The sequence below is a fragment of the Acipenser ruthenus genome, chromosome 22 (genome assembly GCF_902713425.1).
Source record: "Acipenser ruthenus chromosome 22, fAciRut3.2 maternal haplotype, whole genome shotgun sequence".
Classification (NCBI taxonomy): Eukaryota; Metazoa; Chordata; class Actinopteri; order Acipenseriformes; family Acipenseridae; genus Acipenser; species Acipenser ruthenus.
In genome coordinates, this window is record NC_081210.1 from 9,791,864 (window position 1) to 9,817,539 (window position 25,676).

At 42.2% G+C, this 25,676-nt stretch overlaps 1 protein-coding gene across 1 annotated transcript in view; it reads left to right on the forward strand.

Annotated features, from left to right (window-relative positions):
- Positions 1 to 25,676, forward strand: part of LOC117431182 (protein sidekick-1-like) — a 368,061-nt gene that overhangs the window by 203,916 nt on the left and 138,469 nt on the right. The window contains exon 5 of the mRNA XM_034051879.3: positions 22,830 to 22,963. Within this exon, the coding sequence (XP_033907770.3) occupies positions 22,830 to 22,963 (134 nt within the window). The remainder of the gene's footprint in view (positions 1 to 22,829; positions 22,964 to 25,676) is intronic.

Genomic DNA, 25,676 nt, shown 5'->3' on the forward strand with positions numbered 1-25,676 from the left:
CATGTGGTATTGAACCATATGCATTAACTAAATCCAGGAATGTCACATGGAGCTCCATCCTCTCCTTTTTAGCTGTTTGAATTTGCTGTCAGATGACACTGATGTGCTCTAAGAATCCAGGGAAACTTGGAATGCCAGCTTTCTGTACTGAAGTGTCAATGAAGCAGTTCTTCAATAGGTAAGCTGACAATCTCTGAGCAACAATGCTGAAGAAAATCTTGCCTCCCACATTTAACAGGACCCCACCTGCTCGGTGCCATGCTTTTGGTAAAACCTGTTTTTCCCATGCTTCTTTTATCAGTTTCCACAGGATTCGTAGAACACCAGGGGAATCTTGTACACTCTGTACAGAACTCCATTAGGCCCAGGAGATGGTGATGCCCTTGACTTTTTCACAGCTTGCTCTACTTCTTTCCACTTAGTTGTGCGGTCTATCATTTGGTATTCTGGTGGATTGATAGGTAGGATGTCTGAAGGAATCGACATAGGCTCCTGCCTTTTTGAATCTGCGTGCGTTTCCTCGAGATATCTCTCCAGCTCAGACTTAATTGCTTTTAGTGTGCCATTTTTCTCCCTGGTGAATAACTTCTTTGCAAATTTGAATGGGTCTTTATAAACGTTAGTTCTTGCACGCTCCTTCTTTTTTACAGTGGTTCCATAGGCACCCAGCTCTGCACAATGTTGCAAGCTTATCTTTTATGACCCTTTGTAGTAGATTGAGTGCCTCCTTCTGACTTTGTTCTGCTCTCCTCCATTGCTTCCTCAGCTGCCTCCTTTCTCTAACTAAGCGCTCAATCTCCAGCTGCCGTCTAGACTTTACAGGAATAGTTTGTACTTTCTCCTTTCTTTTTTCAACTCCAAACCTCTCGCTTCCATATGCATAGATGGTATCCCCAAATTTATCCAGCTTCTTTTCAACTGTTCCATCTAACCTTTCCAACGCAAAACAGATCCATGTTTACTGTGTCCCATGCTGTTTTCTCAGAAGCTCTTGGCCATTTAACTCCAGGCTTGTGCCCGTTGAGATTCTTTTCTCTCTTATGCTGGTTCATCTAACCGGGTTCACAAGAATCATTAGGTTCATTACTAGTTGTGTTTATGCAAGTCCTCCTCTCATCTATGACAGGGGTGCTGATATCCTGCAAACTGTGGTTTGCTTCCTGTCGCTGGATTTCATTCGACTGACTGACTTCGCAAAAAGTATTGATCAATGCAAGGCCCTTGTCCCTTCTCCCTCAAGCATGAATCTTCAAACCCCTAACGTTGTCACTTTGCTCCAGCCACAGACACAAACCTGGAGCTCCATGTCTTTGCTAACTTGAGCTAGTCCTTTGCAAAGTACTCTCTGTTCTCATATCCGTTTCCTTTCCTAAGTCGTTAACCGTGTTGTCAAACCTTGAGTCATCTTCCGCCTCCGCTCTCGCAGACTCTAGGGGTATTTTTCTCTTTAATTCCTCAGAAGCCTTGGGTGGGTTCTCCAGCATCCTGTTCCATTTGAAAAAAGAGCTGGATACTGCCAGCTAGGGTGGCTAACCCCTGCCAGCCCCAATGGGGTCAATTTCCTCCTGTCAGCTGTCATAAGGTCTTTCCCTCATCGCGAGCTGCACTATTCACAGCAGTCACGGGACATTATCCAAATCTTCATGATTTCCATTACATGAGTGTAGGTGTTAAAACTTCATGCTAATATTGGACTCAGCTCTCGCCAAGATAAGCACCAACTAAGACATAGCTTATTTTACTGTAAACTAATGTGATCCATCTGCGATTCCTTCCATCTGATGATGTACATATCCTTCTGCCTGATATTGATGGTTGAAGTGTAATGCTGGCTCCAGGGATCAACCACAGTGCAGCCTCCCTAGTGCATCAGCACAGTATGGACTGTCTAGCAAATGTATTCAATGGTCTTCTGTTTTTTTTTAAATAAGCTACAGATTATTTCAGTGATTCTGGGTCCATCCTTGACTATGATCACTGCCTGACTGTCCTGGTATGAAGAGAAATGATCTTAGTCTCATGATACCAGAAACTCATGGAGCTTTATCTTCTTAATAGGTAAAAATTCAATCTGTATTTAGGTGTTTATATAAAACATATGTTGAGTGCCTGAAAAGTATAAACCTATGCGGTTTTCTTGCAACTAATGTCCATGCAATCCTGTACTGTGTATATTTAGGGTAGTGACATTTTTCACCGGTTTGCTAGTCTTCTCAGGTATGCAGCTCACGTACCTCTTTGTATTGCTACACATTAAAATTTCATTCCTCCACTACACTGTGGATGACACCAATTTCTGCAGAATGACACACGGCGTGCCAAAGATCTTTCAGAGTGTGATGCCATTTCAACATCACAACACACAGTGGGGGCAGACAGGATATTGCCTGGGAGGTGCAGCTGTCAGGCATGTTGAATATACAAGTTCCCCTTGTTTTGACAGGCCCGCTACCTTTGAATTGTTCTGAAACATCCAAACAGCATGCACACTGACAGAATGCCAGCATCATTGTCACTTGCTTTAAAAGACGCAGGGGCCTATTGGACTCATCAGTGTTGCTGACTGGAGAGCAGTGGAGGGAGAGGGAAATGTTTGAAGGAGTGCTAACGACACACACACACACACACACACATGTGTAATCAAACAAAGAGAGCAGTTTCTTTTTCTTTTCTTTTTTTTTAAATAAATGTAGTCGTCGCCAATTTTTTACCCCAGTTTTCTCCCCAATTTAGTATGCCCAATTATTATCTGTATCCTCAGCTCACCCCTCGCAACCCCCCCGCCGACTCGGGAAACGGCGGCTGGAACGCGCGTCCTCCGAAACGTGCTCCTGCCAAGCCGTCATTTTTCGCACTGCAGATCCACAGCAATGCCACCAGACCTATAATGCCGGAGGACAACACAGATCTGGCGGCTCCACTGCAGAACCACAGGCGCCCTATCAGCCACAGGGGTCGCTGATGCGCGGTGAGCCGTGGATTCCCCTGCCGACCTGAGCCCTCCCTACCCAGGCAGCGCTCAGTCAATTGTGCGCCGCCCCCTAGGAACTCCCGGTCATGGTCGGCTGTGACATAGCCTGGATTCGAACCTGCGATCTCCAGGCTATAGGGCACATCCTGCACTCCGCGCGGAGTGCCTTTACTGGATGTGCCACTCGGGAGCCCCAAGAGAGCAGATCTGAAAAAGAGATCTGCCTCAATGCTGTACAATAGAGTCAAATCTGAACAGGAATAAAAAGGAATGTATTTCTTCAAATAAAAAAATCTAATCAGTAAAAAAAAAAAAAGGTCCACAAATTGATACTGCTTATTCATGGAAAGTTCTGTGGGGATCTAAGAGACTTCAGTACGGAGGGGTCTGTCTTCATTTTACCAATTGCACTGATCTTCAGAAACACAATGAATCACTGTGATGGGGTGCTAGCTCGCCCCTATAAATTTGTGTTTTGTTATTGTTGTTATTTTTTACTGTTTTCATTATGTTTTTGTGATTCTTGGTTTGTTTTGGATTGGCAGGGAGGGGGTTAAATTCCTCCCTGTAAAATGCATGTGAGAATGTGGCTGGAGCCTTAATTGTTTAATTGTTAATTATTAGTTAATTGGACTCCAGCCACAGACTATAAAAGACAGCTGAAACCCTTTGTTAGGGAGAAGAGTTTTGGGGTGAGTTTGTTTGTTGGTGTGCTGTGCTGTTTAGTTTTGAGAAAGAAACTGTAGTGAAGGCGAATGCCCAGCCTACATTTCTGTATTTTGTTTGAACCTTTTTGTTGGCCCTTGTGCCTATTTATTTGATTATTTTTTGTTTAATAAAGATCATTATTTTGCCCCTTCCACTGTCTCTGAGCCTCAAACCTCTGTCATCCTGCCACAATCACTTACTGTTTATAAGACACGTCATGCAATGAAAAGTAATACTGCAAAGGGAAATTTGTTTGTTTAAATGCAAAACTTTAAACAGTACCATGAGCTGCAGCACAAATTAGTTTTATCCTTGTCTATCTACTTAAAAGAGGCTTATTTTTATGCAATGGACGATTCTATTTTGGGTGGGGGGGTGAACTAGAAGGTTAGATTATTATGAAGCAAATCATTTTAATCAGGTTCTGGAAACATTCTGTAATTAATTGCATGGGAACTCTTTGAAATGTCAGATAGCACTTCCTTTCAGCGGAAAGCAGACAGTAGGGTTGCACCTTGGCTATCTAAATGAATGCTGGGTTATTCCAAGAGCAGCTACTGGGACCTGGCAGCCCTCTGGTTGCTTGGCAACTAAATAAACTTTGTCAGTGAGTACAATACACACTGAACAACTCAAGGACGATGAAATAAAGTCTAGTATGACAAGAAAACACCTGTTTTATTGTATATAAAACTAAAAAAAAAAATAGTTGAAATAATGATGATATTGGCAGCGGCACTTGACTCCTGGAAATTCAAGGGTGGCTTGCTTGATGACTTTGAAATTGGATTACAGTGGGAGAAGCTGCCACCAGCTTTGTTTATTGCGTCGCATTTCATTCTCCATCCACTTCTTCTCTTCATACAGAACACTTGTATGTTTTTCAAGTGGCATTGGAGATCATTGGGTGCCCACATGGGATTTTACCTTATTGTCGTGGATGCGGTAAAAAAAAACACTGCACATTTTCTTTTGGACTGTTGCTCCAACCACAACTTCTCATACATTGACTGTATTCCTGCACTCCCAATGTGCTAGCAACTTTTAAGCAACCTTTTGTTTTTCATCTTGCAACAGAAGTATTCCTGTATTCTCTAAAATGTTTCATACAGTCACTAGCCTGTATATATTACCCAATGGCATACCTTGTGTATAAAGAGCTTTCTTAATTGGGATTCTGACACCGCCCTGCTAGTATCTTAACAACAAAGACCTGAGGAAAGCTTTGTTCTTGCTTCGCTTCTACCTTAAAGTATACATTCTAGAACACAGTGATAATAATTTACCATGGCACAGTTGGTGCCTGAGGTGTGTAGCATCCCTTCTGTAAACATGAAGAACTCAAACAGCTCTCAGATTAAGAGGTTGTTGTAGTTTGATTGGTAGCTCAGATTGAGAGGTTCCCTTTCAAGTACAAAATGTAACCATTACCGTTTGAGTAATTACCTCCTAAAGACCCAAAACCTGAATATTGGTATACCAAAGCTGCTCGTAGAGCCTGTGACCCAGTCGTGCCCCGCCCCTGGGGGTACAAAGGACTGCGCTCACAGATCCCAGTGCCATTTTTCCTTTCAAGACCGACCTGATTTGAGAGCCTAGTTCAGATAAGTACTTGTTGCTTCTGACTGTATAATTTTTTGCAAATTATTGTGTTTTATACTTAATTTATTTAATATTACATTAACTCTGTAATCGTTTTTCTAATTACGCATATATTGTGCACTACAGTCTGTTGCTGGTTACATCCCGCTGTGGCCTTGAGCCCCGCGTGAAGCCAGTGGCTTGAGTCGCTCCTTCTCAGGGATCTAGCAACATAAGTTGGCTGACTTTGTGGTCTCCCCCCAGGGTGCATAGCTATGGCTGGAGTTATTTTATTTCTCGTTTTTGCTTTTTAGCACCATACAAGACGTTTTATATTATTTATGTAATTGTTAATTACTGTTTTTTGTTGAGAGTATTTTCTCTTCGTGTGTTTTCAGTTTTTTTACAGATACTACGCACAGGCCTGCTAAAGTCACCGAACCAGTACGGACCCGGTACCTTCCAGTCATGCTCAGGTCACCAGTCCGGTACCAAACCAGTCCTGCTCGGGTCTTGACCTGACCAGTCCGTATCTATAAACAGATTGAGGCAGCACCTGTACAACTGTATCTGTACACTGCATTGCTTGCTCCTGGCATCATGCACAGGTTTTATCCCTGTGAGACATGCAAGGACAGTCTGTCTATTGAGGACATGCACGGCAGGTGCTCTTCCTGCCTGGGGCCAGAGCACATCAAGGAGGCATTGGCTAATAGCAGCTGCTGTGAGTTTTGTGCCCCTTTTTCCAAGCCCACACTTGAGAAACGGCTATTCCGTAGCTCTAAGGAACGTTACTCTTGCTCAGCGCTCTTTCCCTTCACCCTCTCTTAGAGTCCTCATCCCATGGCTCTGTGCCGAGGGAGAGCAGATGATGCACCTGAGAAAGTAGCCCAGGCAGGAAACCATCCTCACGGTCTTCCTCATCCTCCTCGAGCTCTGCCTCTCCTTGAATCCATGAGTCATATCCTCATTATAGTGTTTGGATTATGAAACTTTCAGCAGTTCTGCGATGCAAGCTGTCTCAATTGAGGAGATTGTGCCCAGTGCCATAATCGCGTGTTTACAGCCACCGTGCAGGCTTAAATAGAGGCTTCCAAATCCGACAGTGCTCCCTTTCTCTTATACTTCTGGTCTGGCTATATTTGACTCTGCAAACCTGCTATGCCTGCCTTTTTATTTTATGGCTGAGATAGAATCTCTTGAAGCGCACATACTGTACTAAAGGCTTCAGTTGTGTATATACTGTATATAAAAGGGCTGTTCCGATTAACAGATCAGTCGAGCCGATTGATCAACTAAAAAGTTGATCACAGATTATTATAATTTTTTGTTTACAATTTATTCTTGCATTAAAAGTGCATTCTGGGTATAGAAAGAAATGCTTGCTGCTATTTAGAGAAGTGCTCTCTCTCCCCAGAAGTGGTAGGACACTGTGGTTTTAAGCTTGTATTAAAATGGGTTAAAGTTGTGTAAAAATCATAATTGTTGTCTTGCGAATGTTTATCTATGTTGATTTAATGATTGTCTGCAAAGTTACTTGTGTCTGCAGGGTATTTATAGAGAGCAAGCAGTCTGCTCGTGTATAGTCAGAGTGTTCCTGTGTGTAGTCAGCGCTCCAAAAACTGAGTTAGGTGTTGTTTTCATTTTTGTTTATTTTATTTATTAAAAATAGCATGTAAGTTCTGTGTCTGGGTCTATAATTTTAACAGGGCATACAAACTGTGATGAGCGAGCCCAGTTTACATATGGTGGCAGCGTGTGTGGACCCAGAGAAAAGATGGAAAGCCTAGGAGAACTGATCAAGAAGATCAACGAGAATACCGCTGCTCAGCTGGAGCAGAATGAGAGGTGGAGACTGGAGCTAGGGCTGCCGGAGTGGGAGCCGACTGAGCTGGAGCTGCTGCTCAAAAAATGGGAGCAGGCGAGCAAAGCCCCGCTGACTCCAGCCCCAGGAAAGGTGGAGCTGTTGCCTACAGAGGAGCAGGATGGGCAGCCAGCAGAGCAAGAGGGACAGCCGATGGAGTGAGAGATACCGCCGCTGGCTACAGAAAAGGGGAAAGAAGTGAGGAGCCCATCTCCACCACAGCTCCAACCACCACCCCAGCGATCCAGTCTGGTGCTGCCAGGTATGATCCCTTGCTCCTGGACACCCTGTCGGTCTGCCTAGGCCCCCCTGGCCTAGACCTGGAGCCCAGGAGTCAGCACCATCGGCCACAGTTCCTCCACTGGTTCCCTACTACGCTCTCCCCAAGCACCAAGACGTCGCTGCGCTATTCCGAGACATCGCTTGTGCTCCCCTGGTCACTGCTTCACTTCCCCTGGGTGATCGGACATCGCTGCGTCGGTCCTGCCCGCTGCTGCAGCTGCCTGTTCCCCAGCCATTGCTTCAGTCGCCCCAGTCAACCTTGTGGGGTTCCTCGTCGTGAGATTCACGGTCCCTACTTGGCTGAACCGGAAAAGGAACCGACCCTCCCTCAAGTTCGCCCAAGAAAGAGGGAGAAGATTGGACTTTCTACTCTGATGCATTATGAGCATAAACAATTTTCTCAAAGCCTCCACTAGTGTTTTCTACTATTATAACAACCTTGACTTGCATAAAGAAGGAAAAACATTGAGTGAAATAGCTTGCATCACTTGATTTTCAAACATCATCTGTAATTGACAAACCCGATACTGGTAGACTATCCTTAAAGAATAGAAAGAAGACAAGCGTTGAATTGACAACTGAACTGGCAGAAGGCACAGGTGTTGTTGTCCATCCATCAACAGTCCAACCATTGTTCCATAGTCCAATTTCCATGTTCTTGCACATATAAGCCTTTTAGTATTGTTCCCCTTTCTTAACAGAGGTATTCTTACTGCAGCACATCCTTTAAGTCCTGACTTCAAGAGTGACCTTCGTACTGTTGATTTGATGGACAACGACACTTGTGAAGACAAAAAAGTTCCAAATTCCTTTCTTTTCAAAGGTTGGCGGCCACTTATATCTGGCCATGACATCAAGGTATAGAGAGCTTTTTTTTTTAAATCTATATATCGCATTTTGAATAATGTCTGTATTTCCCCTGTTTTCTATGCATTTTGGTAAAAACATTTATAGTCCCCTGTGGCAATGTGCCCCGCCCCTGTGTGCATTTGTGTGTTATATGTTGTATGTTGCGTGCGTGTGTTAATGTTGGTGTATAGTCATTGGTACACGGGATATAAACGGGTCTGTGTTTCACGTGTATTTAAAAAGTGTATATTTGTATTTAGGCACGGGATTGCACATCACGCACGTGCATTTAAAATATAATATGTGAACACGGGGTTTCACGTAATGAATTCACGTGCTGGGATTCAAGTGAATAATTAATTAGTAATTGAATCCCAGCACAAACAGTATAAATAGATGCACGTTTAGTCACTCGAGGTTAGGTGTTCAGAGAGTGGAAAACGGGTGAGAGAGAAGGAGTAAAATAAGATCGTAAATATAAGTGTTTGGTTTGTACTCACCGTGTTTGTTCGTCTGTCCTGCACCGTCTGTTTAGTGTTTAGTCGTTTTGTATGTCTGTTTATTTTGGCGCAAGTGCCGTGTCCTGTTTTGTTTTTGTGTTCCAACCTTTTATTTTCTGTGCTGTTTATTAAATGCTGAGCGTGATCACGCGCCCAGCTTCACCAAACCACATCTCTCTGTTTATTTATTTCCTGGCTCTGGTCTGACGCCACCCACTCCGGCCGTCTTTGTGACACGTGGTGTCCTGCGTGGGATCGACAGCGCCTCCAGGACTCAGGCCAGAGCAGGAACCGCAGTTTGGATTTAAAAAAAGAAAAAAAAAAAAAAAAAAATGGCAGAAGACGCCATCAAAGTGCGGGACTGGATGCTGGAAAATGCTGGGCTGGAGGCCCAGTCTATCCCAGTAGTCGTCCAGTTCCTGCGGTTTATGGACAGAGAGCGATGGGAGGCATATGCGAGGGAACAGACCGTAAGCACCTGCGAGGAAGGTGTGGGGTTGGTCCTCAGCTACCTGGAGGCAGTTATAAGTGGAACAGCAGCCCAGGTAGCAGGTCCACCAGCAGAGGAAGAATGCCTGCTGTCCCCGTCTCCACCAGCAGAGGAAGAATGCCTGCTGGTTTTGCCTCCACAGCCCAAGCGGGAGGAGCCCGAACGTCCTACGCCTGAGTGGGAGGAGCCCGAACGTCCTACACCTGAGTGGGAGGAGCCCGAACGTCCTACGCCTGAGTGGGAGGAGCCCGAACGTCCTACGCCTGAGTGGGGGGAGCCCGAACGTCCACAGCCCAAAAGGGAGGAGTCGGTGCGTCCACAGCCCAACAGGGAGGAGTCGGTGCGTCCACAGCCCAACAGGGAGGAGTCGGTGCGTCCACAGCCCAACAGGGAGGAGTCGGTGCGTCCACAGCCCAACAGGGAGGAGTCGGGGCGTCCACAGCCCAAAAGGGAGGAGTCGGTGCGTCCACAGCCCGAAGAGAGGGAAGTCGGGGCTTCCACAGCCCTAGGACCCAAGCTGCCAGCAGAGGGTGAATACCTGCTGGTCCCACCTCCACCAGCAGAGGGTGAATGCCTGCTGGTTCCACCTCCACCGCAGTGGGAGGACTGCTTGCCCCTCCCACCTCCACCAGCAGAGGGTGAATACCTGTTGGTTCCACCTTCACCGCAGTGGGAGGACTGATGGCCCCTCCCACCTCCACCAGCAGAGGGTGAATACCTGCTGGTTCCACCACCGCCAGGAGCACAGGAGCTGGAGCTGCCTCTGCCTCCACCACCGCCAGGAGCAGAGGAGCTGGAGCTGCCTCTGCCTCCACCACCGCCAGGAGCAGAGGAGCTGGAGCTGCCTCTGCCTCCACCACCGCCAGGAGCAGAGGAGCTGGAGCTGCCTCTGCCTCCGCCACCGCCAGGAGCAGAGGAGCTGGAGCTGCCTCTGCCTCCACCACCGCCAGGAGCAGAGGAGCTGGAGCTGCCTCTGCCTCCACCACCGCCAGGAGCAGAGGAGCTGGAGCTGCCTCTGCCTCCGCCACCGCCAGGAGCAGAGGAGCTGGAGCTGCCTCTGCCTCCGCCACCGCCCGGAGCAGAGGAGCAGGAGCTGCCTCTGCTGCCCGTACCTCCGCAGGGAGTACGGTGGCCGGAGCCCCAGAAAGGGGAGCTGCCGGCCACGAAGAAGGGGGACGAGGTCTGGAGACCACTTTCCCCAGCAGCAGTTTCGCTGCAGGAGTTCTTGTGGCCGGAGCCCCACAGGAGGGAGCTGCCGGCTACGAAGAAGGGGGAGGTCGGGGGACCACCTGCCCCCGCAGCTTTTTCGCTGCAGGACGGGACCAGCATGCTGTCAGCCGTGCCACTACCGGCAGGGGAGCTGACAGCATTTCCAGCCATGGGCCCACTGAAGCCTCCCTTCCCAGCCCGAGACTTTGTCCTGGACTGCTGGATTTTTAAGGGGGGAGGTGGCCGTTGAGGCCATGTGTGCTGCGCACAAGGGGGGGTATATGTGGCAATGTGCCCCGCCCCTGTGTGCATTTGTGTGTTATATGTTGTATGTTGCGTGCGTGTGTTAATGTTGGTGTATAGTCATTGGTACACGGGATATAAACGGGTCTGTGTTTCACGTGTATTTAAAAAGTGTATATTTGTATTTAGGCACGGGATTGCACATCACGCACGTGCATTTAAAATATAATATGTGAACACGGGGTTTCACGTAATGAATTCACGTGCTGGGATTCAAGTGAATAATTAATTAGTAATTGAATCCCAGCACAAACAGTATAAATAGATGCACGTCTAGTCACTCGAGGTTAGGTGTTCAGAGAGTGGAGAACGGGTGAGAGAGAAGGAGTAAAATAAGATCGTAAATATAAGTGTTTTGTTTGTACTCACCGTGTTTGTTCGTCTGTCCTGCACCGTCTGTTTAGTGTTTAGTCGTTTTGTATGTCTGTTTATTTTGGCGCAAGTGCCGTGTCCTGTTTTGTTTTTGTGTTCCAACCTTTTATTTTCTGTGCTGTTTATTAAATGCTGAGCGCGATCACGCGCCCAGCTTCACCAAACCACATCTCTCTGTTTATTTATTTCCTGGCTCTGGTCTGACGCCACCCACTCCGGCCGTCTTTGTGACATCCCCACACAGAGGTTTCATGAAAATCAAGACAGGCCTTACCCTGCTGTTGTCCCTTAAGAAAAAGCTGACCTTTCACCTCAATATTTTTTTTATTTTATTTAAACAACTGGTTCTGAGAAAAATTATGTTGGTGAGGACATTTTAGTCCTCTAAAATCAGGGACAATATTAAAAATGCTACTATAACATTCAAAATAAAGACACGATTAATACAGAATAATATTTCGTACTTGGCTTGTTTTGTTTTCTGAATAAGAAAAAGTACCAGGACTTGATGCTGACATTCCTCAGCAACCACTGCATAGTCTGCTGAGGGGAGCACAGCGGAAAACAGCCCGGCCGCAGCGGCTACGAAGAGGGCCAGCACCGCCGCAGCCACTGCCACAGTGGCCAACCACAGCACCACGACTGGTCCTGACTCCGGAACCGCCCAAGGATGCCAGCCTCGCTTCGCCCAAGGATGCCAGCCTCGCTTCACCCAAGGATGCCAGCCTCGTTTTGCCCAAGGATGCCAGGCTCGCTTCGCCCAAGGATGCCAGCCTCGCTTCGCCCAAGGATGCAGCCTTGCGGAGCCAGGACTACCCCGGGTGGAGGAGCCAGACTGGGGACTATTAATGTCTCTGCTGACAGCATTTCCGCCGCTGCCAGGACTACCCCGGGTGGAGGAGCCAGACTGGGGACTATTAATGTCTCTGCTGACAGCATTTCCGCTGTCAGCTGGGAAGCTGCTGGAATTACCACCAGCAGCAGAAGAATGGCAGGAGTGTGCCACCCTGCTGTCAGCATTGCTGCTGACAGCCTTACGACCTGGGGGCCCCTTGAAGCCTCCAGTTCTGGCCCAGGACTTTGTGCTGGACTTTTGGGCTTTTAAGGGGGGAGGTGGCCGTTGAGGCCATGTGTGCTGCGCACAAGGGGGGGTATATGGGGCAATGTGCCCCGCCCCTGTGTGCATTTCTGTATTGTATGTTGCGTGTGGTGTGTTAATGTTGGTGTATAGAGATGGCTGCACGGGATATAAATGGGTGTGTGCAGCACGAGTTATTTAAAATGTATAATTGTATTTAGGCACGGAATTGCACATCACTGCACGTGCATTTAAAGTATATAATATGTGAGCACGAGGTTGCACATAATTAATTCACGTACTGGGATTCAAGTGAATAATTAATTAGTAATTGAATCCCGGCACAACAGTATATATAGATGCACGTTTTACTCACTCGGGGTTGTGTGTTCGGTGAGTGGAGAACGGGTGTGGAGAAGGAGGTAAAATAAAATATAACAAAAGGAATAATAATAATAACTGTTTGACTCACCGTGTTTGTTTGTCTGTCCGTCCACCGTTTTATTTTATAATAAACCGGGGCAAGCAAGCGCTTTCATCATTTCATTTCACTGTCTGTGTTATTCATTTCCTGGTTCTGCTGTCACCACTCAGCCAGCCGTGTGACACGGTTATATTCTCCTTAATTATAAATACTATTTTTCGACAATTTCGACAATTCTGTCTTCCTCAGAGCCCATCGAACAAATGTGCACTCAATGATAAGTTGAGGGAATGTTTGTGTTTGACTATAGGGTCAGGCAAACACATTTGTTCGATGTGCTCTGAGGAAGATAGAATTGTCAAAACTCGTAGCACCGATGTTTCTAGTGTACTTATTGATCTCGACATGAATAAATAAAATATAAACTTTTAATATATTGCTGTGGATATTGATTTTCAAATGGGAGTTGCAGTCCAGTTTTCTCCAGTCGTGGTTTTCAACGGGAGGAGGTTCTATATATATATATATATATATATATATATATATATATATATATATATATATATATAATGTATTTGCAAGATGATGGAAACAGTGTAGTCAGTTCAAGTCCCATTGGTCCATAGCGTTTATCCACGGCTTCATTTTCACCTTGGACGGTATTGTCGAAACGAAACGCATGCTCTTACAAAGGTGCTTTTAAATGCAACATTGTGAATCTCTTTCACAGGTTTCTTATTATTTCTATTACAAAAACAACTCATTTGTATTCATTATATTTAAACTTTAAGCAAAAAAAATAAATCAATAAAATAAGATGCTAACATGGGACCAAAACCTTAGAATATTTGTTTGATGAAACGGGGAGGAGACTGAACACGAACCGGGGATCAGTTGCACAAGCAGTTATAGAGCAATTATTTGTACTCTTCATGGAGTGTTAAAGAATGCCCCTCCTTCTTATGTATATTTTAATAAAGTTTGGTTTCAAAAAGGAATTTATTTGTTAACACCAGAGGGTTTGTATTGTCACCTGAATGTGAGAATACATGCTTCAATGAAGATTACTATTTTGCATGTATGTCGAGGCCTGACATCTAAATGTGATTGGTAAACAAAAATACAATAACCTGATTGGTCTCACTATCAGAGATCCCTGTTCCCCCTTGTAATGATAAGGCATGACTTCAGTCAACAACTGTCCTATAAATAATCAGTCTTTCTGTAAAAACCCACCTGTCATTTATTTTCATATGGCATTCCCATTAAACTGTAATGTGTGTCCTAAATGGAGGGGTGCATTTTCCACACAACTTCATATGGGAAAGAGGAAAACCCAGCCCAATAAGCAGAATTCTCCTCTTTCCTTTCTTCAATTAAACTGTTTTGGAGGCTCGAATGACTCTCAGATATACAGTAGCTTTCTTTTTCTCCTTTATCTTGTTTCCTTGTTTCTTTTGACTTGCTAAATTCTTCACAAGTTAAGCTGTGAGACTACCAGCACCCGTTTGTCACAAAATACATTTTTGCAGCAGTTTGGGGCTTTGTCTGGGTATTAAATAATAGAAAGTGGATTATAAGATTTTTGGACAGGTGTCTCATGGCTCGAGGATACAAAGGAGAAAAAGAGGACATGAGTGATAATATATGTGTGTTCAGTTTTCATCAGTACAGCACATCTCATGAAGATAGATGGGGAGAAGATTAAGGTCACGGCTCTAACTGACAAAATTATTGACAGTGTTAATGAAACCAAGACCCCCTCTGTCCCTCCTTTCTCACAGTAGCACTTCTGTACTTTTGATCAATCGACAAACTTTTCTCCTGTTTGACAACACAAGCTTAATGTATGGAAATATATGATAATTGCAACAAACAAAAAAGCTAACAAAAAAAACTTGCTTTGGTTGGGCACAAACCTGTTTGAGACAGACAGATAGTGAAGACACAGTTAAAAAGATGAATCACTTCGTTTCATGGTGACACGAATCCCTGGTGAAAAGGGGAGTGTGTTATTGAATCCATTAGCTGAAAGCACTGTACAAACAGCCTCATTTGTTTTTCTATAGCCCCTTGAGAATGTGATTGATTATGTCCATACAACATAATAGAAAACAATGGAACAAAATTAACAACAGGGGCCATCTTCATAGTGCCTTGCTGTCTCCTGTAGGAGGACTGGAGAGATGAAGCCGGCTGTATTTGTTCTGTCGTTTTAACTAAAATAGACTGTGAAGCCCCGTCTTGTTATACGTGTCAGACAACTCCCTCTGTGCTGGAGAAGAACTCTTATTTGTCTCATCGTCTGGCTGGCCCATTAGGGCTGGGAAGGCACTGCAAAAAAATATATATAACTCTTTTGGATCATGTCCTGCAGTCCAAATTGAATGAATTAGTCATCACTGGTAAACAGATTAGAGGATACATACTGGAAGCTGAAAAATGGCTTCCAAGCAGCAAGGTGGAAAAGAAGAAGAAATGATTGGGGAGTGTTGGCTTTGTAAGCCTTCAATACAGGGGTGGTTCTGCCATAAGGCTGGGGGGGGGGGGGCTTTTTTTTAAGGACATCGTGCAGATTATGTAGGTAGCTGGCACAATCCAGGTGATAATTGTATAATCAACTAGTTTTTGCCTAATCTGCACCATCACTGTACACAGCTTTGTTGTTAGTTATAATTACAGGGTAGCAAGAGAGAGACGAGTATTTTTATCTCCCTCTCTGGTAATTTGTAATTGTAAATGTTCTGACGTCATCACTAGTAACCAACGAGAGAGCACCCCGAATTACGCGACAGGTGTCACAGCCTATGCTCACCTCCGGCTAACCTAGGCTAATTCTCACATTTATTAAACAAAAAAACAAATAAACAGGACAGGAGGGCCAAAAGAAAGATTTAAACAAAACAAGCAAACGTACACAAACACTGCTGTCAGGCTGGGCATTCGCATTTACTGAAAAGATGCAAACAAAACGCAGTTTCACACAGTTAGACTCACCTGACTACCTCTCCAGCCACAAACGATGTCTCCTCCTTTTTATACAGATGGCCACACTCCAATTAGCTCTCAATTACCTAATGCATATTTCAAGTTAGCTATAACATTTGACAAGTAACTTGAACTGCAACTGTTTAAGAGCTGAAAACAAGTAAAAAGGTCTAACAAACCAGCAGCCACAGGGGGTCCCCAGGACCGAGTTTGAGAAGCCCTGGTTTATACATATGAACTGGTATATGGGTAGTATTGTGCAGACCGGTCTTCAGGGGTGCTGGAGAAGAAATGCCCAGTTCAGTTTTATATTTTATTTTATTGCAAGATGTGACAGGGATATTGTGGTAATCCTCTTTGTGCAGTGTTAAATATCCACAGAGAAATACCTCATTTTGAAATAAAATTCCTCTCCAGCAGTTTAATCTGACAGGTGGAGGGAGGTTGCTCATGGCTTTGTACTGTACTGTCTACTCCTTATATATTCTACTGAGCGACGTCCCAAATTCCTCAGTCCAGTCCTACTGTAGATCATTCCAATGATCATGTATGTACACATGAAACAGTACCGATGCTATAGGCTGTGGTGAAAAATCAGCACAACTTTTTTCAGCTCATTTCCAGGTTTTATTATTCATTTATTTATTTATTTATTTATTTATTTATTTATGTATTTATCTAACAGATTCCTTTATCCAAGGCTTGTTACAGGGCAGAAGGAGTAAGGCTTTGTGGTGAGAGAAGAAGAAAGAGTTATGGTGGCCGAGTCTGCTCAAAGCTGGGAGAATGTGTCAATAGGGGGGAGAAGGGTAGAGGTGGATGGGAGAGGGTAGAAGAAGTGAAAAGGAGATGAAGAAGTGGTCTGAAAGGGGGGTGATAGTAGGGGACGGAGCAAAGCAGTTTCTGGAGAAAATCAGGTCCAGCTGGTGGCCAGCTTTGTGAGTAGGAGGAGAGGGGGAATCAAGAAGAGGGAGGAAGCCAGCAGAATGAGTCGAGTTGGAGAGATGAATGTTAAAATCACCTAACGAAATGATAGGCATAGATGTGGTGATAAAAGAGAGGAAGAAGTTAAGCTCGTCAAGGTATTGAGCAGGAGGACCAGTGGGGTGATAGTGAACAATAAGGAACAGATGAGAGGGAGAATGCAATTCAACGGCGTGAAATTCAAAAGTGCTAACAGAGATGGAGGAGAGAGCAGGTATCGAGAAGTTCAAGGATGGAGAAAGTCGTAATCCAGTTCCCTGCCTTGTCCTGAGGAACGGGGAGAGTGAGAGCTGACTAGAGAGAGGAGAGAGCAGCTGGGGTAGCAGTGTTCCCAGGGGTGATCCATGTTTCTGTAAGGGCTAGAAATTGAAGTTGAAGTGAAATTTAAGATGAAGTCAGCCTTGTTGCAGACTGACTGGCAGCTCTAGAGAGCACCAGAGAGAGAACAGGAGGAAGCAGAGGATAGGGGGAGTGGTGCTGGTGAGAGTTTCTGTGAGCGTGAGAGGAGAAGAGGACTGGGATAGCAGAGAAAGTCACAGTGGATAGGGTGGACAAACTGGCAGTTAGGAAGCAGCAGAGTCAGGAAGCAGTATAGACAATGCACAAAGGCAGAAAAGAGTATGGGTAGAAAACAGGCTACATTTTGGGACGAGTAAAACAGCACAGCTGTTTCACTGAGGCACTTAAAAGGGAGTCTGATTACATTTGCAGTCAAACAGGACTCAGTTGTACCTGGGACTATCTAAAACAGTTAGCAAGCAATTATCCTGGTAATGTTAGTCTAACAAGCACTTTACCTATAAAGGGTTCAAACATCTATGAGGCACCGTTCAGGAAAAAAAAGCACTCTTTATAGCCACAACTACATGTAATGCTGGCATATGTATTGGAATTTATTTGCAAACCTATTGGTTTGCAGGCATATGCATTGCTTTATGTACAACACTATTGGTTTGCTATATGAATTGATTTATGTACAACTCTACTGGTTAGCTGGCGTATGTATTGGTATCAATTACAGCTACTACTGATTTACTTGTGCTTGCACTGGATGTAGTGGAAAGAAATTAAAAGCAGGTAAGATTTATATTGCCCCAGATCCTTCAGTTATAAACACAGTTATCAGGAAAACATATATTTTCTGTATAATAAATACATTTCAATATTCATTTAAAGAAATAGTATTAATGATCTTTACTTCTAAGGCATAACATGACCACGCAAAGTAGCGGGAGTACAACAGAATTGCCATTTAAGTTTTGTAAGTAAAATTAAAATCAATTACCAATTTGTGTTCTATATACTGTATACATCTACATTGATAACATTTGTATTTATTATGCCGGAGGAAATTAATATCTAAGACTGGCATGTAAACAGAGGGCATCCTTTTTTTAAAGGACGTTAAGCTTTCACAATTAAAAGAGTTAGATGACATCTGAAGACATTTGTGCTTATTCTTAGATAGGTGTGTTTCACATAGTACTGTGCAATCTTTGGACGACTCAATTAGAAGTTACATCAAAACACCTAAGCACCTTTCACACTGGTATGCTCTACCCGGGTCGGAACCTACCTGGGTCAGGTTGGCTACGCGATTTCATACTGCTTGATAAAGCAGGGTTGACCTGGGTGACAGATGCAAGTACACAATGTGCCTATCGATGCCCTGGAAGCAGCTTGTTACAAACGCTTCCATCCAAGCTTCTCTGGATTGAACTGTCGGCCCAAATGTTGATAAGAGCAAATGTTTCTTCATCCGTGCTGCAATCTGGATCATGGCGTGTCTCAAGCAACAAAAATATGACTAAACAGAATAAACAGAAACGTTCCTTGCAGAAGTAAAACCTTCACACAAGTGTGGCTGTTGTTATTTCATCGGCTTACAAACGGCCATCATGCATTTTGTCTCGCTCAAACCGGGTCAAAGCTTGTCGACCCACATCCTGACGTGGGTCACTAGGACCCGAGTCAACCCAGGTACAACCCAGGTGTGTCGTTTCACACTATGCGGGATTGTGACCCGGGTAGCCAGAACCCGGGTCGAGACCCAGGTAGGAGTGCCACTGTGAAAGGGGCTCTAGAGCAGGGTTTCCCAGTCCTGGTCCTGGGGACCCACTGTGTCTGCTGGTTTTCATTCCAACTGAGTTCTCAATTACTTAATTAAACCCTTAATTGAACGAATAATGTGCTTAATTAGACCTTTTGTCCTCGGCTCCTAAAAAGTTGCCGATTTCAAGTCATTTATAAAATTGTATAGTTAATTAGAAATCACCAACTGTTTAAAAGCTGAAAACAATTAAAAAGAAAAACATCTAATTAAGCTAATGAATAGTTTAATTAAGTAATTGAGTCATAAACAGTCCTGTCCTGCCATGGTGCGCAAATGTAAAGGTCCTACATTTTTTTTTAATGAACATTCGATATATTCATGTATATTCATGTATTTACAATTTTACTGATGGCAGCCTGTGTTTTTCACTTTTTCTCAACAGTGCAACTCCCTGATAGTTTTTTTTTGGATACCATAACCATATGAAAGGAAATGTTATGGAATTTAATTTTATATTTGATATAGAGATCTTGCTTTTAGGCCTTAAAACATAGCAGTTACAAAGGAAACAGTCTAAGTAATGCAACTGAGGTGAAATCAGAGTTTTAAAACCATTGCATACGCGCACATATATGCTCCAGTTCAAAATCAATAAACTCAACCTAATTTGCTTAATATTACAGAAAGAAATGTATCTTGAAAGGCTAATAGTTTAGCATAATAATGCATGTTACAAAATAAGTAATTTTCGTTATTTTCAGATAAAAAGGGGTTTTTCATATTAATACGTTTAAAAAAATAGCAAAAATATTTCGCACAGAACACATCCCACCATAAACCCTTTAACCACATATACTTAGCACAATAAAATCCCAGTTGTTTGTCTAAATAGCTGCCGTTTCATAAACATATGCAAAATACCCCAGCAGCGCAAACAACCACATTTTTTTTTTGCAGGTGTAATAATTGATCTGTTCACCCACTATGACAAAATCCATAGACCACTTCAAATTAATTGAAAACAATGCAGTTCTGTCCTCAGCCTCCTTTCGTCTGGTAATGTTGACTGTGCCTATTCCCAAAATCAAGCTGCTGTGGTCTGATCTGCCCATTTTCGTTTTTATGAATTTATTCTTTAAAAAAGCAAAAAGTTTTTAACCAAACTAACTCTAAAACATCTACCCAGCATGCAAATCCTGATGTATTAAATTAATCAAACACGTCTAGAGCTGATTAAATCAGTTCTGGAATTCTAGAAAACAAAGATGACTGTGCAACAGCTTCACTGACCATCTGTACCGTGTGTTGCCAGTGGTTGTAGAAGGCTACGTGAATGTAAAAAATAAATACAATTATTAAAGCTCCAGAGGGTTGTGTGTGTGTTCATTTTTTGTACGGTGCATTATTTTGTGTGCAAAACTTATAAGATTGTACATGAGTTTGAATTCGCAAGTGGTAGTTTGGATTTTAAAAACAACTAACAAGTTTAGCAAAATATGGCTTCTTTGCCAGTTCTTTTTTGTTTTCTAAAACAATTTTTTTTTAAAACATAGTATATATACAGTACATATACTGTAGTATTAGATCTAGTATTTAGTATTTACTATTTTTTCTATTGAATTTAAGTTTTAAGCTTACATAAATAGAAATCTATTGCTTGACTCACCAAATAAGTAATTTGTTATTGATATTTGGCAAATAAGTTCTTGAAAATGAAACTGATTGTGTAATTTATTGTATCATAAAGACTATGATGAGTCTTGACGAGTTGAGTCTTTTGAGCAGGGAGTCGAGTTGAGTCATTTGATGAGAATTAATCGAGTTGAGTCACTGAAAATTGCGGTGTTTATATTTTATGAACAACTTTCCAATTACAGTAATGGCAAGCAGTTTTTTCCTGTACCTTCTGCAGCAATGCCATACTGAAACTCTGGCATGATGCATAGTGAGACAAGCTTCCTGTATGAGCACAGCTGTGCTCTCTGCCATATTTCTTGCATGTTGGGTTTCTTATTAAAAATGTTAGACTAAATATGAAAAAATACATAACAATTACCTTTTCTGTGTGAATTCGATTAACATTTTTAATTGGTTAATTTTATGGGCATTAGTTGATTAACCGGTAGATTAATATGTAGATTAATCCGTGCACATTTTTAATAAGGGTAACAATCTTACAGCGACTGTCCTGCATAGTAAAACTTAAATCAATAGAATCTAAAGAAAAATAAGCCCAATGGGAATTTGATCTTTTTAAAACCATTTGTATTATTATTTTTATTTTAGTAAATTTAACAAATGTTACCTTTCTGCCCTATTACTATAATAAAACAGAAAAAAATTAACATATACAGAACAGTTATTTCTTTATTACTCATTCTTTCAAGAACGGTAGCATTGCGTTTTTAATATACTGAAGGTGTATATTCAACTTACTGTTTTTCATGATTGAGAAGAAAAGAGTTTACAAATCTCCAAGTGTTTCTTTTTTTAAGTGTTTTACTATGTTTTATACAGTTCTAAGCCTTTAAGAAATACGTTTCCCTGTTTTTATTTATTCATATCCAGCCATTTTCTAGTAAACATTTGTTTTATTTTTTGATGTTGTTGTTGTGTTTTTTTTTAACAGATTTAAGTCACGTCAACTTTGCGTGGCATGTGTTAGGCCTGAGAATAGCCAGACCAAAACATTACGAAAACTGTCATGAAAAACTAAGCGAAACAAAAAAAGACGCTCTTGTAAAAGTGACTCTGTCAACCAAACTCCTGCTGAAAGAGAAAACAAACAAAGCAGCAGAAAGTGAATGCTTTTCTGTACTGTTGTGCTGGGACTGGGGAGGAGCACCTGATTCGTACATTAGCAGTATGGCTTGTTTCTGAAAAGAGGCTTTTCAGTGTCCCTGGCTTTACAAACAGCTGTAACAGATGGCACTGGCTTTAATGGAGGCAACTTTGTGTTAGCCAGTGGTTTTGATTCTATTAATGTAGTAATTTAGTAATCCATCTCAAACTGTTTAGCCACAAACTTCCCTTTTTCCAAATGGTGGCATATGGCTCTTTTCACACGTGCCCCCTGCGTATGAGTTTGTACGCCTGCTGCATATTCTGCGCTACTCACTGTAATGAAACCTTTGTCCTGCTAGTCATTCATTCCCAACACACGCCAGCATGTTCAGTTATAGCTAAATGTAGTTGTGTTGTTCTGGTCTGGTCTTCATCAGCATGGCCCAGCTGCCACCACATGTCTTCCAAGCCAGGAATTCCATCCCCTCCTTCAGTTACCTTTTGTTTAAATAGATGTTCTGTTGCATTAACTTTATTCTCTAGAATTCAGTTACTGTATATCGGTTGTAAATGCAGCAGATTCAATGTCAAGTGAGCTTTTATCATTTTATTTGAAACTCATTTGCAGGAATGGCGTTTTACTGTCTATTTCTAACTTTAATATGTCCTTCTCTCTGTTACTTTTGTTGCTCTTGTGTGTGTGAGATACAACCCCCTCCCCATCACACACACACTTATACCCACGCACACCTGTAGAGCACTGTTGTCTCTATAGTATGTGAGCTGTGTGGTTACAGCTCCATTCAACAAGGCAATCCCTAAAATAAACTCTCTACGTATCAAGCCCTGGTAATCAGGGCCACATGTGGTTTACCAAGTTTGTGCATGATTGATGGGACGATTGATTGGAATCAAGGGGGTATAAATAAACTGTGCTAGTACATAACCTACAGACAGGCTTAGATAAATAGACAGAGATCCAAACCAGCGTATTACATTGTATGGGTGTTGCTGGGTGATATTTTCTCTCTCGCATCCCCGTAGTACTTTATTGTCTACTTAATGAGGAGATTTTTCTAGGAAGGGTTTTTGTTTCCATATTACCAGTTATTTGAGTTTCAACTGTAAATTATTTCTTCTAATTCTACATTAGCAGAATTGACATACTCCTCAAAGTACAGTCAAACCTGTTACTAAGGACACAGGACTGTTTTAGACTGTTTTATGAGTACGTTTGATTCTAATTTGATAAGCATTTAATACAATTCCTAGTATTGGAATAAGCCATCCTGTCAGCTGAGTTATAGGACACTGAGGGACAGGTATATTTCTGTAACAAAATGTGTGCCACCTGAACTAACATGGATTTCTCTCTGGTGTTTTTAACAGAGCAATAACCCTGGACAATCAGCTGGTGGTTCTGTCAACGGCCGCTGCAGATGCAGGACGGTACTACGTGCAGGCCGTTAATGAAAGGAATGGGGAAAATAAGACAAGTCCATCCATTTACCTGAGCATAGCAAGTAAGTAAAGAAAAAGGAAATCGACAAGAATGCACTCCATTTAATGCCTGAATCTATTTGTGGATGACACAGAGTACAAATCACTGCTGACCAAGAACGATAGCACAGGTCTAATTTGTTAGAACAAAGCATAGCAAATTCCTGACCTGATCGTTTACATGAGGGTGCTATCCTATATCAATGTATTTATTGATAACGTAATATATGAGTTATACGAATGCCACTGTTCGACTGGAAATGTATATGGTGGCCCATCGCAGACCTGGTGATAAACTTGAGTACTCTGGGCTTAATCCATAGAATGTTTGTTGCATAATGTTTGTTCCACAACTGCTTTACTATTTAAAACCGTGTAGTCCTACAAGACTTCTCAAACTTCAAAATGGAGCAGGGGTACAATTTTAAATTGTAACAAGACCCAAGCTAGGTTCTGGGTTAGTTTTTTCTTTCTCTCTCTCCACTCAAGTAGCATTACCAGCCAGATGCATGCTGAACTGCATGCTCAGTGCCAATTGGCTTCTATGACAGTGGTTCTGGCACCAAAGATTCTTCGGTCTGAAATCGCTGTAGTCCCTAGGGCAATTGCTTTCTAACTGAAAATAGTTTACTGCAAATTAACCTGGATAGGGAGTCTAACCCTGAGCAATGTAATATGTGATACCTCTACACTCTGCCACCAGTTCTGAATCATTACAGACAATGGTATCCCTCATTCACGTCTTAGCCTCCTTCCCAGGGTTGGTTGGGGAGTAGGCTGGGAGGTGCTGCCATAAGCAGATCTGGTTTCTTACAATAATGGCTGTATAGTAAATATGTATGAACCCAATACAATTGTTCTGATTCCAAATTATTATCCGTTAAAAGTTTGTGCCAGCCTAATCATGGAATTTATAGGAATTCCGACAGTATTTCATGGCTATGTTAGGCAATTGTTGACTTGTTACTGTACTTACTGGGCACATGGTCTTCCAATCCAAAGGTGTCTGGTTTTGGTCCACTCGGATGATTCCTTTATATAAACGGTTGGAAAAAGAAAATTATTTTTTTAGTCAAATCCGTTTTTTCCCCCATTGTTCTGTATCAAGTCTTGACATGCGTTTCATTCTCTTTTCATCTGGGCTTTTGATCAGTGCATTTTCTGGTACAAACTGAGAAGTAATTCTGGTGTTCCAATGCAACACCATGAAATGGTGTGATTTCTGCTATCCTGTGTAGCAGGGCTTTGTTGAGCTGCATTGGCTGGCAATTTAGCTGTGTGCATGTCCCATTTCAGTTGGTAATGTTGTTAAAACTGTGGATCCATAAATAATAAAACCTACAAGCCTGTAACATTGAAAATGTCACATCATCTGTCATGCCATTAATGAGGCCTCATGGATCATGAACTTATTAGATTTAAAGCTGCAGAGGCGCGTTGTTCAAACTGACTAGGGCGGGGGAATCAAATTAATTTAATTTTGTTGTTAATTTTGACATCCATTTTTGCTACTTAAGTACAAGTCTTGATTACAGTGTCTTTTAATATGCTGACATGATTCCTAATGTATCAGTATAATTATATTTTAATAACACACAACCTTCTTGTAATGAGGGAAGCTTTGTTATAGATACTGATCTCAAGTACCAATTTGAAATTTGCTTTTTCAGTAAACGGAGGATGTATAAAGGATACTACATGAAAGGTCAATGAGTATTTTAGTTATTCCACATATTAGAGCACCATTGAAGTATAACATAGTAATAATTAAGTGTTCAAATGTAAACCAGTCACTTTGTATTCATTAATATTGCTCGTTACCTAAGCTGCCTTCTGATAAAGATACCCAGAAGTCACAAAATAATATATTTTATTGATAGCTTCATATACTGTACTCCACCGATTCATTTTAGAACAAATTAATTATATTGAGCTGTTAAACTGCATACAATGTAAAACAATATTAACCTTATTAGATTTTTAAAAGCTGAGTGCAAATACATTGGATTTATGTAAAAAAAAAAATCTCAGTTTACAGTCAAAACAGGTAATCCTACTAATTGTCACATATTGAAAGATGTTTTCAAAGCTTTAAATTGTACTGGGAGGATAGCGACAGAGATTTTAAATAAGTGCTGAAAATCGAATGGCAAGATTTACCTTTGATTATGCTTCATGTGAAGAATAAGGTCTAAACTGAAAATAACCTACATTTAAGTAAGTACATTTGAAGTGTTTTGTTCTTTAGTTCAGGATATTATTCAGGTAGAACACTGGCTTTAGAATGTTTCCACAGCTGTTTCTCTATCCTGATCGGAAGGCCTGTCCTCACTCCTATTGGAAGTGAATCTGCCCCTGGGTGTTGCAATATGAAATAAAGCCCCACAGTAGCTGTTGTATTGGAAAAAAGTGTTACAGACAAGGGTCTCAGAAATTTGGTTGACTATTATATTTTGGCTAGAGCTAGGCAAAGATTTGGGCTGCATTGCATCTAAAGCCTGAGAAATTGGTGGATTTACAAGATGTTCTACAATATTATAAGAGACGTCCCTTATTTAAAAAAGAAAAAGTCTGTCCCGTACTTAATCAGTACAAGTTGCCTTTTATCCCATACTTCAACATGTTAAAAAATTATCATTATGCAAAGCCAGTTTCATTATTACCTTACTTTCCAATGGTATGTAATTTGTAAAATTAGACAATGTAGTGCAGAATTGCTCTCATGATTTACTTAAC